General features: G+C 45.7%; 1 protein-coding gene across 6 annotated transcripts in view; it reads right to left on the bottom strand.

Annotated features, from left to right (window-relative positions):
- GPAT3 (glycerol-3-phosphate acyltransferase 3) overlaps positions 1 to 15207 on the bottom strand; it is a 56357-nt gene extending 41150 nt beyond the window's left edge. Inside the window, exons 1-4 of one of the 6 annotated variants that reach the window (XM_084759968.1) lie at positions 15189 to 15207; positions 14657 to 14750; positions 13791 to 14060; positions 1309 to 1375 (exon numbers count right to left, since the gene is read on the bottom strand). In XM_084759968.1, coding sequence (XP_084616094.1) covers positions 1309 to 1375; positions 13791 to 13931 — 208 coding nt within the window. In that variant the 5' untranslated portion in view covers positions 13932 to 14060; positions 14657 to 14750; positions 15189 to 15207. Of the gene's footprint in view, positions 1 to 1308; positions 1376 to 13790; positions 14061 to 14356; positions 14492 to 14656; positions 15030 to 15188 lie in introns of those variants that run through there. The other 5 variants (XM_084759971.1, XM_084759967.1, XM_084759969.1 and 2 more) reach the window with 5 other exon arrangements.
- Between the last annotated feature and the right edge of the window lie 3358 nt (positions 15208 to 18565).

The following is an 18565-nucleotide window of genomic DNA, read 5'->3' as shown; positions in this document are numbered from 1 at the left end:
CATCCAGCAGGGAGAGGCTTCCTGCTCCACATATCCCCATCAGTTCCAACATCTAACAGGGAGAGGCCTCCGTCTCCATGTACCCCATGGGCTCCATCATCCAGCAGGGGATCCTCTCAGAGCTGAGTGCTACACCCTGCTCTTGCACCTCAATAGAGAAGCCCATACTGTGTCTTGTTATAGTGATTTTAAAAAACTGACAAACAGCCCCAACCCACCCTCCTGAAAAAAATTATTCAGTCTCAAAATTAAGATCTAAATGATCAAAGTAAAATAAAGGATGTACTGATACCATCAAAACATATACACAAGCAAAGCTGAAAAACAAGTCAAAAGCTAAGATTAAAAAAATAATCATTACCATGCCAGGCAGTGGAGGCAGAGGCAGGCAGATCTCTGAGTTCAAGGCCACCCTGGTCTACAGAGAGAGTTCCAGGACAGCTAGGACTACAGAGAAACCCTGTTTTGGAAACATCAAAATAATAATAATAATAATAACAATAATAATGATGATGATGATGATGATGATGATGATGATGATAACAACAACCAATGTTTATGTTAACAAAATTTCCAACGTAAAGATTAGAAAGCTCCAACAGCAATGATATATGTATAAAATATAGAAATTCTAATTGTGTAATACTGAATAATTAAGACGGCCATATAATCTACAGCAACTGGAAAATGTAACAAAGACAACAACCACGCCCCCCCCAAAATATACAAAACCAAGTAAACAAGTAGTGAGCACATAGAACCATGGGAAACTATGCCATGTCCATTATTATCAGATGTAAATAAGCTGAATATTAGCTTGTAGGACACTGTAACAAAGCACACGCTGCCTACCCGTACCTCTTTTAATCCCTGACATCTTTTTTTTTCTCTTTTGTATTTTCAGGATAGGGCTTCTCTGCATAGCCCTGGCTGTCCTGGACTCACTTTGTAGACCAGGCTGTCATCGAACTCACAGAGATCCACCTGCCTCTGCCTCCCTGAGTGCTGGGGGCCATGATGCATGGCTAATTCCTGACATCGTTAAAGCCATGAGTACGCTCTCCAAATGTAGTCTTTGGAGATAAAATAACATGTGGAAGAACACACAGGAGCTAACATGTACTGCCCAATCCCCTGATAATCCTCTATCAAAACTCAGGCAGCTGCTATTTTACGTTATGGACAAAATTCTGAATAACCTGAGGCCTCCGGAAGACATCGCTCTCTGCATAGACCAACTTCAAGTTGGGCGGCTCTAAACCATTCAGTCTGAGGACATAAACAATCACCATGACAAGGAAGACTTACCCACGGACGCTGAGTTTTTAAGACTTGACTCCTTCGGGGCTCCTTTTTCAATTCGTAATGTGGCCCACTGTTCAAAACAAGAAGCATTCGTTGAAACTCTTCCACAGACACATGTTAACACTGAAACACACTTACACAGAAGTGAATTTAAACACTAAGGCCAGGCACTGTCCGAATTAAGGAGATACCCCCAGAGGGATGTAGGCAGGAAGTGTGTCAGGATGTATGCTTGCCCCCGATTGGACGAAGGCAGGAAGTTCGTAGACTTGTGGGTTTTGCCTTTATATGCACCACACTAACATAATTATCAGCCATTCTTTGGGGGTCCTGGGTACAGAACTGGACAGTATCAAACTTTGCAGTAGTGGTCTTATTCTCACCCAGTGGGATTACCAGTAGTTGCTTGTTTTTTGTTTGTTTGGTTTTGTTTTTGTCTGTTTTTGTTTTTCGAGACATACAACATCAGAGCCTCCCTACTCCATACTCTTTTTTTTGGTTTTTTTTTGGTTTTTTTTTTTTTTGTTTTTTTTTTATACAGGGTTTCTCTGTGTTAGCCTTGGATGTCCTAGACTTGCTTTGTAGACCAGCCTGGCCTCTAACTCACAGCAATCTACCTGCCTCTGCCTCCCGAGTGCTAGGATTAAAGGCATGTGCCACCATGCCGGGCCCCACTAGTCCTTTGTGTGTTCCTACAGTTGTCACTGATGATGCCCTAGTAAACATTTAAGTTACTTCTCAAGAGAACTGTGAAGCAAGCACTGCAAGGGAGCAGCAGATGACGGCTTCAACAGCGTTGGTTTGAAAAAGGCCAACCAGACCCAAACCAACCCCAAACTCAACCAACCAAAACCAACCCAAACCAACCAAAGGGGAAGGAACAGTATCTGCAGAGTCTTTAAATACCATCTCAAAAAAAATCAACTTGAGCTAGGCGTGGTGGCACAGGCCTTTAATACCAGGATGAGGGAGGCAGAGGCCTGTGAGTTCAAAGCCAGCCTGGTCTACAGAGTGAGTTCCAGGACAGCCAGGGCTACATAGAGAAACCCTGTCTAGGAAAAAAACAAAAACAAAAAAAACAAAAATCAAAACAAACAAACAAAAAAGGTACATGTGGATTTTTTTTTTTGAACATAGCATTTAAAGAATCTGCAAATACCACACCCTGCCCCTCTTAGTTGGTCAGGTTTTGAGTTTTAAATTTAGTAATTAAGCGCTAGAGATACAGCTCAGTGATAGAGTGCTTGCCCAGCACACTCAGGACCCTGAGTCCTCAGCAGCACATAGATGATAGACATTATAAATAGATAACAGACAGATACATACATGTATACATAGATGATAGAGATGAGAGGTATAGATACATCTAGACAGATAGATAGATACATAATACATTTATAATACATACATACATATATAGATACATAGATAACTTTATCTTAAAAAGCAATTAAAATAATATCTAAGGCTACAATTCAGATACTAATGCCTTTTTTTTTAACACAAGGTTTTTTAACCCTGGCTGTCCTGGAACTCACTATGTAGACTATAGTTCGAGCCGGCCTTAAACCCAGAAGATTAGCAGTGCCAACACTGCCCAGCCTAGACACTAATGTTTAAATTGACTAATCTGAAAGGAAAAGGAAAGACCCAACCAAGAGGCAAAATGCATTGAGATAATTATAACTAGATATAATCACCCTGTAGGGGAATTTTAATTCAGAACATGGCTGCTCTGGTAAGGGATCACATCCAAAGACAGTGTGATCCTGCTGGAATGCAGACACGCCTGTAATCCCCGGAGACGAAGGCAAGCAGATGTCTGAGTTCAAGGACGGCTTGGTATAGATCAAGTTTCAGATAAAGAAAAACTTAGGTCCAGGTGTAGTAGTAGTACACGCCTTTAACCTCAGCACTCAGGAGATAAAAGCACGCAGATCTCTGAGTCCTAGTCAGTGCTGTTCAGGCAGTTAGGTGGTGTCAGTGGGTTGAGAGACAGTGCAGTGGGGTTGAGTTTGTGGCAGTTCAGTTTTTAGAATTCAGAGGCAGTTTTCCAGGGAGAGTCTTATAGAGAGGCTGAAGAGAGAACAAGCTGGACACAGGTGAAGCAGAAAGAGCCAGAGAATGAGAAGGAGCCAGAAGTTTAGAAGAGATTGCCAGAGTTAGCTTAGAGGCCGAGCAGAGCAATTCAGTGAGAAACCAGCTGGGAGAGGAGTTTGAGCAAAACAGCTGAGTTGAACCAGCCAGCCAGAGTTCAGAAAGAACAAGAAAATGTGACCTTATTCAGCAGTTAAGTCTCAGAGTCTGGAAGCGTTCTAGGACTAGATTAGACTGTATGGGGGCTAGAAGCTTCCAGGACTAGGCCTAAGTTAGCAGATACAGCAGGGAGCCTCTGAGACAATTACATCAGGCAAATTAAAAAAAAAAAAAAACTTCTGCTTACCCATGAAGGGACAAAAAGACAGATTTATTAATATACAAAAAGAGACCAGAAAGGTTTATATGTGTGTGTTAAACAGAGAAATTAAACACTTATTTTTTTTTCAAATAATACCAAAACAACTGATTAAGAATAAATATGCATGAAAGGTCAAGGAGTATGACTCCATCAGGGTTGTGCACAGTGCACAGAGCCAGCCCTGCCCAGCCCTCCAGCAGCCCACCTCACTGGTGGTTTGTTTGTTTGTTTGTTTGCTTGTTTTGTTAGTTTTTTTTTTTTTGAGACAGGGTTTCTATGTGTAGCCTTGGCTGGCCTGGACCTCAGACTCAGAGTGATCTCCTTGCCCCTGACTTCTGAGTGCTGGGATTAAAGGCGTGAGCCACCACACCCAGCTCTGTAAAACTCACTCTTAATCTGGCTGCATCGGTTCTATTCTTACTCAAGGAGGAGGCACTGAACTCTGGACTCCTGTCTTTTCTCAACTGTGTTGTTTTTAATTTATCAGTTCGGCCTAATAATTGTTTATTATCATGCCTATACTTATTATTACATCAGTATTACCCGCTAGCAATCAATCAAGACACAGACACCTGTTATATTTTAAAATAGCCTTAGTTAACCTGGGGCAGGGGAGATATCAATCCTCTAAACTACCTCCCATAGAATGCCATCTGTTTCTAATATTGTCTATAAAGCTACCTCCCATCCATAATCCCATATACTTGCTAGCATTCTTCATCTGGGCCAAATCCCTGTCCATGCTGGCCACGTGCTTCTCTTCCATCTAACCATGGCGGCCTCCTCCTCTCTTCTCCTCAGGTCTCTCTTCTTCCCAAGGTTCTCCCTGTCTCTCTAAGCCCTGGAACCTTACCTACACTATCTCGTTTGCCCTGCCCAGGTGTGATGGCTTTTTATTAATTAGCATCAAAATCAGGCCAGCCCCCAACACAACTGAGCTAAAGGTTAGTTTTCATTGTTTTCCCCTAAAGCTTCGGCATCAATTATCATTTCATAAGGAAACCAAAGATGGTATAAAATAAGTTTGTATGAGTGATAAATTATTTATTATTAGAACTCTCCTTTCTATTGTGGCCATCTAATTTTATATATCATATAAAGATACCTTTACTAGAACAATTATTCCACACTAATGACGGAAGACATCTACATTTTTAGGAATTAAGAGTTTAGCTATGAATCCTCCAGAATTCACATGCTGAATAAGAGAAGATATGCTCTTTTAAAACTGTGATTAGTCTAAAGTGAAACCCTTAAATTGAGCCCTAATCTTATCAGATGAGTGGTCTTCTAAGAAAAAATTTGGACATCCAAAGAAATACCAACGATGGAAATGGGGAGATAATTTAGTTGGTTAAAATATTTGCTGTGCAAGTCTGAGGATTTGAGTTCAAATCCCAAGAACCCACATAAAAGCCAGATGTGTTGGCAAGCATCTGCAATTCCAGCTCTCCTACATGATTATTGGGAGGCAGAAACGGAAGAATCCACAGAAGGACTGGCTGGCTAACTTCAGGCATACACTGTAAGAACCGCTGTCTCAAAGACATAAGAAAGGACTGGCACCCAAGGTTGACACCTCTACATGCATGTCACAAAGGCACCCACATTCACACACAAGGATGCACACACTTGTATGCACACAAGAAAGAAAAATATGTCAGGGGTGCGTGTGAAGACTGAAGACACAGTGAGAAATAAAGCCAGTCCTATGGACTCTCTGACTTAAGACTCTTTCTAGTCTCCAGAACCCTGAGAAAGTAAATCCCTGATGCTTGGCCTGCTCAGCCTGTGATATTTTGTCATATATAGTGACATTCTTCAAATAAAATATCACATCCTTCAAAGAGCAAGACAAATCACATTACAAAGAGCATTTGAGAGTACATAAGGTTTCCCCAGGTGAGAGTGCCAAGGGTCTGCCTCACAAACACTGCTCAAGACATACGGATGGAGAAGCAGACCTTCAGTGCCAACGGGAACCAGTAGTAGGCAGCTGCTTGGGGACCTGTAGTAGACAACAGCTGCCTGGGGACCTGTAGGAGACAACAGCTGCCTGGGAATCTGTAGCAGACAACAGCTGCCTGGGAACCTGTAGTAGACAACAGCTGCCTGGGAATCTGTAGCAGACAACAGCTGCCTAGGAACCTGTAGTAGACCACACCAGCGTGGGAATCTGTAGTAGACAACAGCTGCCTGGGAACCTGTAGCAGACAACAGCTGCCTGGGAACCTGTAGCAGACAACAGCTGCCTGGGAACCTGTAGCAGACAACAGCTGCCTGGGAACCTGTAGGAGACCACACCAGCCTGGGAACCTGTAGTAGGCAACAGCTGCCTGGGAACCTGTAGTAGACAACAGCTGCCTGGGAACCTGTAGCAGACAACAGCTGCCTGGGAACCTGTAGTAGACGACAGCTGCCTGGGAACCTGTAGAAGACAACAGCTGCCTGGGAACCTGTAGTAAGCAACAGCTGCCTGGGAACCTGTAGGAGACAACAGCTGCCTGGGAACCTGTAGCAGACAACAGCTGCCTGGGAACCTGTAGCAGACAACAGCTGCCTGGGAACCTGTAGTAGGCAACAGCTGCCTGGGAACCTGTAGTAGGCAACAGCTGCCTGGGAACCTGTAGCAGACAACAGCTGCCTGGGAACCTGTAGGAGACAACAGCTGCCTGGGAACCTGTAGCAGACAACAGCTGCCCGGGAACCTGTAGCAGACAACAGCTGCCTGGGAACCTGTAGTAGGCAACAGCTGCCTGGGAACCTGTAGGAGACAACAGCTGCCTGGGAACCTGTAGCAGACAACAGCTGCCTGGGAACCTGTAGCAGACAACAGCTGCCTGGGAACCTGTAGCAGGCAACAGCTGCCTGGGAACCTGTAGCAGGCAACAGCTGCCTGGGAACCTGTAGGAGACAACAGCTGCCTGGGAACCTGTAGCAGACAACAGCTGCCTGGGAACCTGTAGCAGACAACAGCTGCCTGGGAACCTGTAGGAGACAACAGCTGCCTGGGAATCTGTAGCAGACAACAGCTGCCTGGGAACCTGTAGCAGACAACAGCTGCCTGGGAACCTGTAGGAGACAACAGCTGCCTGGGAACCTGCATATAGTAGGCAGCCAGTTTCCACTGTCGCTTGTTCACCACTGAAAGCAAGGAAGCATTGTAGGTGCCCTGGTGTCGGGAGGAATTTGTACTCCTGTTTCCCAGCTGAGACTTTAAGCTCTCAGGGCATCTGTTTCATCATCTCTCCTAGGAGGGTCAGTACCAAAAGGTGCCAGTAAAGATTACAGCGCCAGGCAAGGCCTGTGACACAGATCTTTAAGGCCAGCTACTTGGGAGACTAAAGCAGAAGGAATCATCAATTCCAGGCCTATCTAACATAACTAATCACTAACTCTGGTGATTGAAAGGCCAGCCTGAGCAACTTAGTGAGACCTCCATCTCAAGATACAAAGTAAAATGAGGAGTGGGGAGGTAGCTCAGTGGGAGAGAGGACTCGCCTAGCTGTGCAAGTCCTTAGCTTCAGGCCTAAGTGTAGGGGTGTGGGGCATGAGGGGGAGCATTCAAGGAGAGAGACTGCCTCGCGGCGCCCTCCAGAGGGTAGAATACAAAGCAATTCTGATAGATTTCTCCTTCTTCCACACACGCATAACACTTGGTTTAGGTACCAAAAACGAGCAGTCTCCCTCACCATCAGCGCAGCTCCCGACAGGCAGCTATTTATCTTTTACCAGCCTGTGCACCCGAGTCGGGCAGCCCCAATACAGAGGAAGTAGAGTTCTTCTGGAGACTCCAAGTCTCTTCAGGATGGTCTCAGAATGCTTCTGCCTCAAGACCATGCAGACAAGAGGGCCCAGGAGCACAGGAGCAGCTTTAACAACGACTACTGCTGTACACCCACACCTGTCTAAATCTCAAGGAAAGCTAAAAGGCATAGGTCTATCAAGCTGATCATCACTTAATTTCTAAAGCCTGAAAGAGAGAAAATCACTAAAATTACTTTCAAGCCACATTTAAAAAAAAACAAAAACAAAAACAGCTCTCAAGTTTTCCAGGCTGTATAGATGAAGATAACCTTAATTTTTTTTCTCCTTTTGAAAATTGCATACACAAATACCACATTCACATCATGTTCACCCCACCATTTCCCACGTTCCATGTCACCCACCACTCCCTCTCATACTCATCATCTTTTCTTTTATAGTTATTAGTGACATACATATATATATGTATGTATGTGTGTATATGTATGTATGTATGCATGTATTCTTGCCTCTGCCTCCAAGGGCTGAGATTATAGGCATATGCCAGGTTACCCCATCTATGTGGTGCCAGGTATCAAACTCAGGGCTTTATACACGCCAGGAGACGACTCCATCAACTGAGCTGCACCTTCGACCCTCGAGCCTGACTTTTAAGACAAACCAAAAGCTTGCAGAGCTGTAAGGGTCTCATCCTAGGCAATTATAATGTCTAAGTTTTATGCTGTAAAGATTTAAGGATTAGGGGCTGGTGAGATGGCCCAGAAGTTAAGTGCACCAGCTGCTCTTCCAGAGGACCCAGGTTCAATTCCCAGCACCCAATACAACTGTCTGTAACTCCAGTTCCAGGAGATATAATGCCCTAACAATACATGCATGTAGGCAAAACACCAATGAACACACACACACACACACACACACACACACACACACACACACAAGATTCAAGGATTAACAAAATATGGGGAGATAAGGAAAATGAATAAAATAAAATAAATGCAAATTGTAAGATTTACAAAAATAACAGCTGACTGTTGCTATCTGTAGCCAAATGAGTGCTTCTTGCCAGAGTTTAAATCATATTGGCAGACTAAAGATCCTGGCTCCAGATTCACACTGAAAACTCAGTTCTCCCTCTGGTAGCTGCTTGCTACTGAAGTCCCACCCTGAATCAATAAGAATAATGACAGGCCCTTGGAGAATTAAGATAAATGAAAAGCCAGCTTTCCTTATTGTCCTTGCTCTCATAAACAGCCTGGGCCGTCTAGCACACCAACTCTATTTCCAACATCAGAGAGAGCATCTCTTATACGAACGTGGTAATAGCCTCCTGGGAATTATGGGCCAGGCCTCTCTCAAAAGATGGAAAATCTCTGGTGGATGGAAGAGAGAGTAAAGAAACAGAGTACACAATAGGTAAGAAGAATCATCTGAGTGCCTGTTCACCCATCAATGTGAACACAGCAAATCCTCATCTCCTGTGAACAAACAATATGGTGTCTGCCCTATAGTTTCAATTTAAACTCTATTTAAAACTCAGCAGCAACCGCATGAGAAGCACCTGCATCTCATCTCCTAGTTTCCGCCCCCCCCCCCCAGAACAACCCAATAGGATACACCCCAATCTATACACCCAGAAGCCAAGGCTGTGATAAAATACCTCACCAGAGACCACAGATCCAGAAGCACCGGAGAACTTGTCCATGCCTCCATTTTGTTCCTCAAAAGGGAGGGAGGGAGCTACTCCTTATAGGGCCTGCATTATTGGAAACAATTTGCACCTCACAAAGCCCTTTCTTTTAGGGTCCGCCAAAGAACCTGGAGCCGAGCTGGCTAAGCACTCTACTGAGCTGGGCCCACAGCCCTCTCACTTACTTCCTGACAATAATTCTACATTTTTTTTTCCTATTCCTGCTTTCTTTCTAATCATAAACCTCAAGCCATCGGAAAAGCAATCCCTCCCTACTCTCAACCTTAATCACTAATCTAAAATTAACTTGGACGGTTGAGAGCAGGGGGCACCTTGCAATATTTAACCTACACTCCTGTTGGATACACATGAAACCTTCACACACACACATTCACACACACACACACACACATTCACATACACACACACACACACACACATTCACACATACACACACATACACACACACACACACACACACACACACACACACACACACGCTGGAAACTCTAACTCATACATTCTACCCCTTTCTCCTCCACACACCTCCTCAGTCTCAAGTTTTACTTTTTGGTTTGTATCCCCAAAACAACTTCCCCCATTATTAACTAATCATTGGCATACATATTGCCTAGCAGGATCTTCTGTACCCCTTAGAAATCTCTTAGGGGTATATGAGACGAGAGACTCCCTGAACTTATTCTACCCCAAATATTCAAGGCCTGTCTTCAAATAGCTTGCCATATCAGAGACATTGTATTCATATCTAGGGACGCCTTGCAACAAAGAAGGCAGCATGCAGTAGATGCTCAAAAAAATAATAGTGGAAGTACACGTGCAATACACACAATAAATAAATAAATGTAACAATTTTTCAAATTAGAAGTAAAGTAAAAAAAAAAACCAAAGCAAGAGTACTTGATGCTATCTGTCACTATCTTAATGCCACATTGCAAGGAGATCCTGTCCTACTTAATGAAAGAAAAGCCGGGGAAAAGGAAGGAGGGAAAGGGTCTGTCAAATGACGGCTAAAACTGTCATTACTTACATAAAATGTAGCATCTTCTAGAATGTCTCAGGGCATCTACACCTCAGCATGTGTGTGCAGGCCCGAGACAGCCCTGTCATCTTCCCCTCCTCCCCGAGGACTCCATCGTGGGTTCCGGGGACCAAACTCGGGTCTTCAGGCTTGGGTGACAAATGCCATTTCACCGGTCTTCTGATTTTCCCTCCTTTGACGTAGGATCTCACTCACTCTGCAGCTCAACCTGGCTTCAAACTTGCGGCAGCCTTGTCTCAGCCTTTTGAATGCTGAGATTATAGGCATGACCACTACGTCTGGTGACAGGGAATATGTCTACCTCTGTGCTGGTATTTATAGGGTTTAGCATAGTATGTTTTCACAGATCAAAAGGGTTTGTTTCTCCCTGTTAATAACTTACTTAGACTGTGTCAGCACGGACTCAGGGTACATGAGACACACTTCATGAAGATGTTTCCATTCTGCTGCATCATTACTTTGACCATAATTACAACAAACCTGCTTCTTTTTCCACTAGTTTCTTCCCTTCCTCAGATAGGCTTTCCTACTTTTATGCCATATGTATCTTTATGCACCTATATAAATCTATATATTAAGGAGAACATGTAACAATTAAAATAATTTTAGGCCCTGTTCCTATTATTATTATTATTATTATTATTAAATATATTTTAATTTATTTAAGATTTATTTATTTTATGTGTATGGGTATTTTGCCTGCATGTATGTCTGTCTGTTCACCACATATGTTCAGTGCCTGAAGAGACCAAAAGAGAGCACTGAAACCCCTTGGAATTGGAGTTACAGTCCATGTGGGTGCTGGGAATAGAGGCCAGGTCCTCTGGAGGAGCAGTCCATGGTCAGCAGCCAGCAGCACTTAGCCACTGAGCCATCTCTCAAGCCCCAGTAATTACAATTTTTATGGGCCATCAAGATGGTTCACAGAATTTTTTTTTAAAAGACAAGATCTCACTTTGTAATGGGCTGCCCTCAAGCTGAAAGTCATGCCCCTGTCTCAGCTTCCCTGGTATTGTAGGATTACACAGGCAGTGATTTCAAGTGAGCTACCTGACACTATAACAAACAGCCACAGTAAGCTATTCAATAGACATCCAAACCCAATTCAACCTCCAGATTTGAGTATGGTCGTTTAAAAAGCCACCTATTAGCAGTAAAATATTTAAAGTAAACACACATGGACAATGGTTTGGAGGTGGGTAGGTGTATAATGTCCTTTTGTGTGTGTGTGTGTGTGTGTGTGTGTGTGTAGTGTGAGTGTGGTAAAGGTATGTGGTATGTGTATGAGGCGTGTGTGTGGCATGTGTGTTGCTTGGGTTTAAACTCATGCACATGTGGAGAGAAATCAAAATCTTCTCTGAAGTTTCTTTCTGCTCTAAATAGAAAACTCTCAGGTCCCTGTCAAACAAACTCAAAGCCAGAAGCTGGATTGGCAGCCATCTCATCAAATACAGTAATTTACCAGCTGAGAACAGGTAGGCAGAAACGCCCTCCCTCCGATCTCTTTAGCTGTCCAGAAAGATTAAAGCAAGAAGACAGTAATAAGCACCTGGAAGCCAGCGTGTGTTTTCCCCTATCTAGTCCTCCAGAGCACACTGCTGCCCTGGAAGCCAGCTCAGTCATTTCAGGAGCCCGGGCTGCAGAGGATCGCCTGCTGTACATGGAGCTAGCTTTCTGAAGCACACCTAAGCAAGGGAGGAAACTAAGACTCGGAGTATAGTGCCACCGCACCAGGTAACGGCAACAAGAAAAGAAAAGAACAGACTTTAAAGCTTTGAGGGCCAGCTGGCAAGGTGGCACCCACCTCTTATGTCAGTGTTTGGGAGCCTGAGGCAGCAGGATCCAAAGTCCAAGGCCACTCGGAACTACATAGTGAGATGCCATCTTGGAAAAGTGGAAGAGTGGGGCAGACTGGGGATACAGAATCTAACATAGTTTCAAGGACTCAGCAAAGAAACAGCCACGGAGAGAAAGTCCAACAAGGACTTAGAAGAAAGCATTAGGAGGCAGCGGGCAGCCATGGGGGAGAGATGTGTATCTCGGAGTCACTCCTTTACCAAGAAGGAAGAAGGGACAGAGCCAAGTCCTACGGGAGGACAAAAAGTTCAGGCCAAACCATCCACATGTGGCAATAGAGAAGCTGCAGCAACGAAGACAGCCGACTCTTAAACAATCATACTGTTCCATTTGCTCATAACAGACAGAACACCTAACCTCCAGAGGCAGCTCTCTGAGGGCTTGGTATAGCGATGTAGTTGCACTCTTAAGAACGATGGTGTGGAAAAGCTAAGTGTGACGGCTCCTGTCTGTAATACCAGAATTGGGTGGCTGAGGTGGGTGGATGGTCAAGAACTTCAAAGCCAGTTAGGGCTCCAAGAGTGGCAGCCTATCTCAAAGACCAAAACGAACAAACAAACAAATAAACAAACAAACACTATATGCAACGGCAGTCATGGTGGCCACAACTTTAATCGCAGCTCTTGGGAGGTAGAGGCAGGAGGATCACTGTGCATTCAAGGCCAGCCTGGTCTACCAAGCAAGTCTGGGACATCCAGGGCTCTGTTATACAGAGAAATCCTGTCTCGAAAAAGAAAACCAAACAACAACCACTATATGTACATGGGTGTTGTTGCTCCTATTTTGTAGATGGGTCGTATAAAGTACGGGAGTTGGATAGCTTTGCTAGATCAGATAATGAGAAACAGGGATGAGATTTAGGTACCAAATCTCTAGGCAAACCTCTACAGCCCACAGGGCCTCTCTTCCCTGATATTTGTCACACTTAATTCAAACAAACCTTTGAACTCTGAATCTCACAGCACTTGCCACCCCGTCTGAACAGGCCTCCTGAATTTTACTATATAACCGTAAGGTGAAGTCTTTCTTCCTGCCACTCCGTTCATTGAATTTAACACCTTTGTCTGTGGAGTCTGGAAACAAACCCAAGGCCAAGCTAAGGTCAGAGAAGAAACCCTTGCGATGGTATTCCAGTGTCCCTGGTTAGATAAAAATCCCCATGACTCCACTAAAATAAAATCAGATTATTTTCTACCACCCAGTCACTTGGTTCTTATCTTAGGCATGCAGTGGAACACGATGCCTCTGTAGTCACAAAAGGACCTCTGAAACCTGGGGCTGTAAAAACTCGGAGTGAGGTGACAGCCCTCGAGGCATAGTGGGTAATAAATCCGCTGATAAAGCAAACGGTTGTCATAGAGTTAATCTAGTAAGTAAAAAGTAGTAGTTAGGACAGAGCGGAGGTGAACCGGTTCCTGTAAGGTGGACTGGTGTACGTGGCTGGGATCAGCCTGGCTCTTACCGCATATAGAGGGGCTGCTTTCTTGCTACAAGAGACCACAAACTGACAGGGTTCCCTCCCATCCCGACACACACATTCACACAGCCCACGTTGGCTCAAATAACTCTCAACCCCACCCCCACCCCCGCCACTCCTGGCTCCCTAAATCCTCAGAGCAACCTGGGCATCCTCCCCCCCCGCCCCCCCCCTCACTGACCTCCAAGGTTTTCACCAGGATCTTCATGTAGATTTCCGAGATGCCCAGAGATAACCCGAAGGCCGAAGGCAGCAGGATGAGGCCGACCACCAGCGTCAGCCAGGTGGAGAGGAGCTTCACCGCCAGGTCTGCGCCTTCCATGTCTCGGCACGCCCTCTGGGAGAGGTCCCCAGGAGATCCCAGGCAATCAAGCTGCCGCTCGGAAAACAGCTTCCAACCCTGAGTTCAGGCTCCAGGGACTCAGCGCCTCCTGCCTCGCTCCCTTCAGCTCTGCGGTGCGAAGGGGGTGAGGATGGCAAAAGAAAACTCTTAAAACTACTGTGATCTCCTTCCTTCCTCCTCTTGGCTCCCCGCTGTCCCCGCAGACTAACTCTCTACTAGAGGCTCAGGCCAAGCTGTGGCCACCGCAGTCGGTGCAGACCTGAGCGTCTCTGGAAAGAAGACTCAGCTGGCTGCGATCTAGGGGGACACCCTGGTGCGGTCCGAGCGCAGGAAGGCATCCAGGAACGCGCCCCACCCCGGGCCTGATTTCCTCCTAGTAGCGATTGCGACAACCCCCTGGTGACTCACCGAGGCCCTCGGGCAGGATCCCTGCAGGCTCCTTGCACCTCGGCGTAGGCTGTGGGCTATGCGGGTAGCCAGAGGCTTTCGCGAGCCGAGCACCCTTTTTCTGCACTCTGCCCTTGCCCCACCCCCCTCGCCACCCAACGGGGAGCTCCCTAGCCTGACCGCGTCCCGGGGGCGCCGCTGCCTAGTGAGCCACCGCCCTCTGCCCCACTTCCCCCCCCCCCCGCCTCCCACCGCCCCCTACCGCCCTCCGCTCCAGCAAAGGTCCTTTCGGTTGCCGACTTTTCATCTTCACTCACAGAATGGACCACTGACGTCTCCAAGACACTGTGGAAGATCTTGTTTGTGAGCGTACAACACGACCTCCTGGGAAGGGCTTTCGGGAGGAGGAAACTGCAGAGAGCAAGGGTGAGCTGTCACACACCGCCCGCCGCTCCCAGATCTCCCACACCTCCCTTCTCTGCCCTAGCCGGCCCTGGGTCAAGGAAGGAGAAAGCTGGCTCGTTCTCTCCCTACAAGTCGCCTTAGCCCTCTGCCACCACCTCCCAGGCACAGAATAGACTCAGAAGACTGGAGTAGTTGTGTCGCAGGACTGGAATGCCAGCACTTGGAAGGATCCAGAGGAGATGAGTCTGGGCTACATAGCCAGATCTTTTATAAACCCTTTCTTTAAAGGGGCGGACGAGAGGGGGGGGGAGGAACGGGACACCCCAGAGGCTGTTTATCACACGCCCCCCTCCCTGGAGGAGATTCTAGTCTAAGTTCCCCTTGCATCCGCCCACACACACACAGAGCAGCACACACTGCAGAATACGCTGCGCAAACGCTAACCTTCATCCAACTGGCACGTGTTTCTCAGGAGTCCACGTCCCACGCCGCTATGGTGCTAGCCCTTACTGGAACAGAGGACAGAAAAATCCTGCACTTCTAATCCGTTGAAGCTCAACCAATTTTAAGAAGAATAAGCGTGAGGAGGCGGGCATGGTGGCTCAGGCGGATCCCTGTGAGTTCGAGCCCAGCCCGGTCTACAAATCGAGTCCAGGACAGCCAAGGCTACACAGAGAAATCTTGTCTCGAACCCTCCCCCACCCGAAAGACTAAGCCTGAGGAGGGATATTGAGAGCAGTAGTAGGCAAACCGCTCTAGACCCTCAGGGAACGGCTCTAAATTCTTAGTAGGACCAAACTGCGAGGACCAGAGAACCCAACGGAAAGTGTGGAGAAAGCTGCCCTACCCGCGGTGGGGAGTGGAGGAAGAAGGAAGCTCGCCTTCAAAGCCTGTATGTGTGTTTGTCTTCTGCACTTCCTGCCAGTTCAGGCAATCACTCTCCCCACTAGGAAAGGGGAAAATAAATGGGGGGGGGGGAGGTATTAGGAGCTTATTCTTTCAACACAGCTTCCGGGGCCAGTGAGATGGCTGGCTCATCAGTAAAGGTGCCCAATGCTAATATCAGCTGTCAATCTTTGGGCCCCCATGGGGTGAGGGGACAACTTCACGCGGTGACTGACCATATGTGCTCTGTGGCATGCCACCCACATACACAAGATAAATAAAACATAATAAAAATTGTTTCTAGGGGCTGGAGAGATGGCTCCGAGGTTAAGAGCACCAGCCCCAGGACCAGCACCAGCTGCTCTTCTGAAGGTCCTGAGTTCAATTCCCAGCAACCACATGGTGGCTCACAGCCATCTGTAATGAGATCTGGTGCCCTCTTCTGTCTTGTAGGTGTTACACGCAGGCAGGACACTGTATACCTAATAAATAGTAGGTCTTTTTAAAGATTTATTTATTATTATGTATACAGTGCTCTGCCTGCATGACAGAAGAGGGCATTAGATCACATTGTAGATGGTTTTGAGCCACCATGTGGGTGCTGGGAATTGAACTGAGGACCTCTGGAAGAGCAGTCAGTGCTCTTAACCACTGAGCCATCTCTCCACCCCAATAATAAGTCTTTTTAAAAAATGTTTTGAGGAGCATCTAGCAGGCATGCCGAGGAATGCCTGTAGTCCTAGCCCTTGGGAAGTAGACACAGGAGGACCAGAAGTTTAAGGCCAGCATGGGCTATATGAGACCCTGTCTCAAAACATAAAAAGAAAATAGACATTTCTAGAAGCTGGCCAACATATCTCCGTGGGTACAAGTGTGATCTATATATTAACTCCACAATATAGGATTTATTAGTTCATTTAATACTGTTCAGGTAACCTTTATTTCTTCCAACTAAGGAATGTTGAATGGCTTCTCCACAGTCCAGCCTGCAGAGTGGGCATGCAGGCAGCCCTAGTGTCTGCTTAGCCACACACTAGGACTGAGTGCCCGCAACTCAACGGCCAGTAGTAAGTAGTAGTAAGTTTTGTTGCTTACAACCACACTTGTGAACTAGCTTTGGTTTGGGGTTTTGTTTGGGAATGTCTTTGTAGACAAAGCAGTAACCAGGAGTCAGCAAACTGCTACAGGGCCACGTTCCTTCTCACCTGAAACACAGCACTAGCAATTAACCTCCTAAAAGACACAGGCCCAGCTGGACAGCCTTAGGGAAGGAGAGCTGAGCACCTGCCTCTTTGTCTGCTTCACCTCCTCAGAACCTCCCTCCCCTCCCCCAGTCAGGACTCCCCAGCCTTAATGCATGCTACAAATCTGAACTCAGGGTGTCTGTAATGCACTGTCAGGCTCCCCCAAGAGCTGTGTGTGTGTGTGTGTGTGTGTATGCGCTGCTGTTTACGGAGTTCTTTGGTTTCTCTAACTCCAGTCCCTACCACTGTGTTCATGTGACCTTCTTCCTAGGCAAATTCTCTACCACTGAGCTACATCCTCGGTGCCCCCCCCTTTTCTCTTCTTTTCTTTTCTTCTTCTTTTTTTTTTTTTCTGCTAGTTTTTTCCCTTTAATAAAGGCATTTGATCCTGGATTTAGGGCCTCCTCTAATCTAGAAAGATGTTATATAAAAATCCACCATTGCAGCCAGGGATGGGGGTGCACACCTTTAATCCCAGCACTCAGGAGGCAGAGGCAGGCAGATTGCAAAGAGAGTCCAGGATAGCCAGGACTACAGGGAGAACCCTGTCTCGAAAAAACAAAAAATCCAACCATTGCTTAAACCTATATGATTGCACCCACCTTTTAACCCAGCACTCAAGAAGCCAAGGCAGGTGGATATCTTTGAGTTCAAGGCCAGCCTGATCTGCATGGTGAGTTCTAGGCCAGCCAGGGCTACATAATAAGACTTTCACTCAAAACAAACAAACAGATAATAATAATTACAGTTAATCAGACTGACTGAGGCAGAGTAGGATACAGGAATTATGGGGACACAAGAAAGGAGAGGGACCTCTCATCCCCAAGTCTGATACGAGTCTCCAGAACTCCAGCACAGTTTCTGTCTTTCTTTCTTTCTTTCTTTCTTTCTTTATTTATTTATTTATTTATTTATTTATTTACCTATTTATTTTTGGTTTTTCAGACAGGGTATCTCTGTGTAGCCTTGGCTATCCTGGACTTGGTCTGTAGACCAGGCTGGCCTCGAATTCACAGAAATCTGTCTGCTTCTGCCTCCTGAGTGCTGGGATTAATGATGTAAACAGATAAACACAGCCTACAATTAACACTTTCTTTTTTCTTTTTCTTGTTTTTTAAGACAGGGTCTCTGTTTCTGATTGAAACTATATATATATATACACACACATATATACTAAAACTCAGTTAACAGTAAAATGTTTAGTATGAAAGCTGTCCAGAAGCCAGGCATGCAGACCTTTAATCCCAGCACTGGGAGGCAGAGGCAGGCAGATCTCTGAGTTAAAGGCCAGCCTGGTCCACAGAGAGAATTCTAGGGCAGCCAGAGTTACTCAGAGAAACCCTGTCTCGAAAAAGAAAAAATGAAGAAGAAGGAGGAGGAGGAGGAAAGAAAAAGAAAGTTATCCAGAAGCCTGTTATCCATCATACATATCAGATATATAGATATTTATTAATGCACCCTTTATCAGATGTATAGATATGTATATGTATGAACTAATATACCCTTATATAGACATACATGTGTATATATTAATGAACTCTTATATAGATGTATGTATGTATGTATTAATGCATCCTTTACCAGATATATAGATGTATGGTGTATATATATGTATGTATGTACCTTTTTTTGAGTCTGAGTCCCATGTGTCCCATGGCTTCAAACTCACTACATAACTAACACTGAGCTTAC

The sequence above is a fragment of the Acomys minous genome, assembly GCF_964271855.1.
Source record: "Acomys minous genome assembly, chromosome: 15".
NCBI lineage: Eukaryota > Metazoa > Chordata > Mammalia > Rodentia > Muridae > Acomys > Acomys minous.
This window is presented reverse-complemented; position numbering and strand designations above follow the sequence as displayed.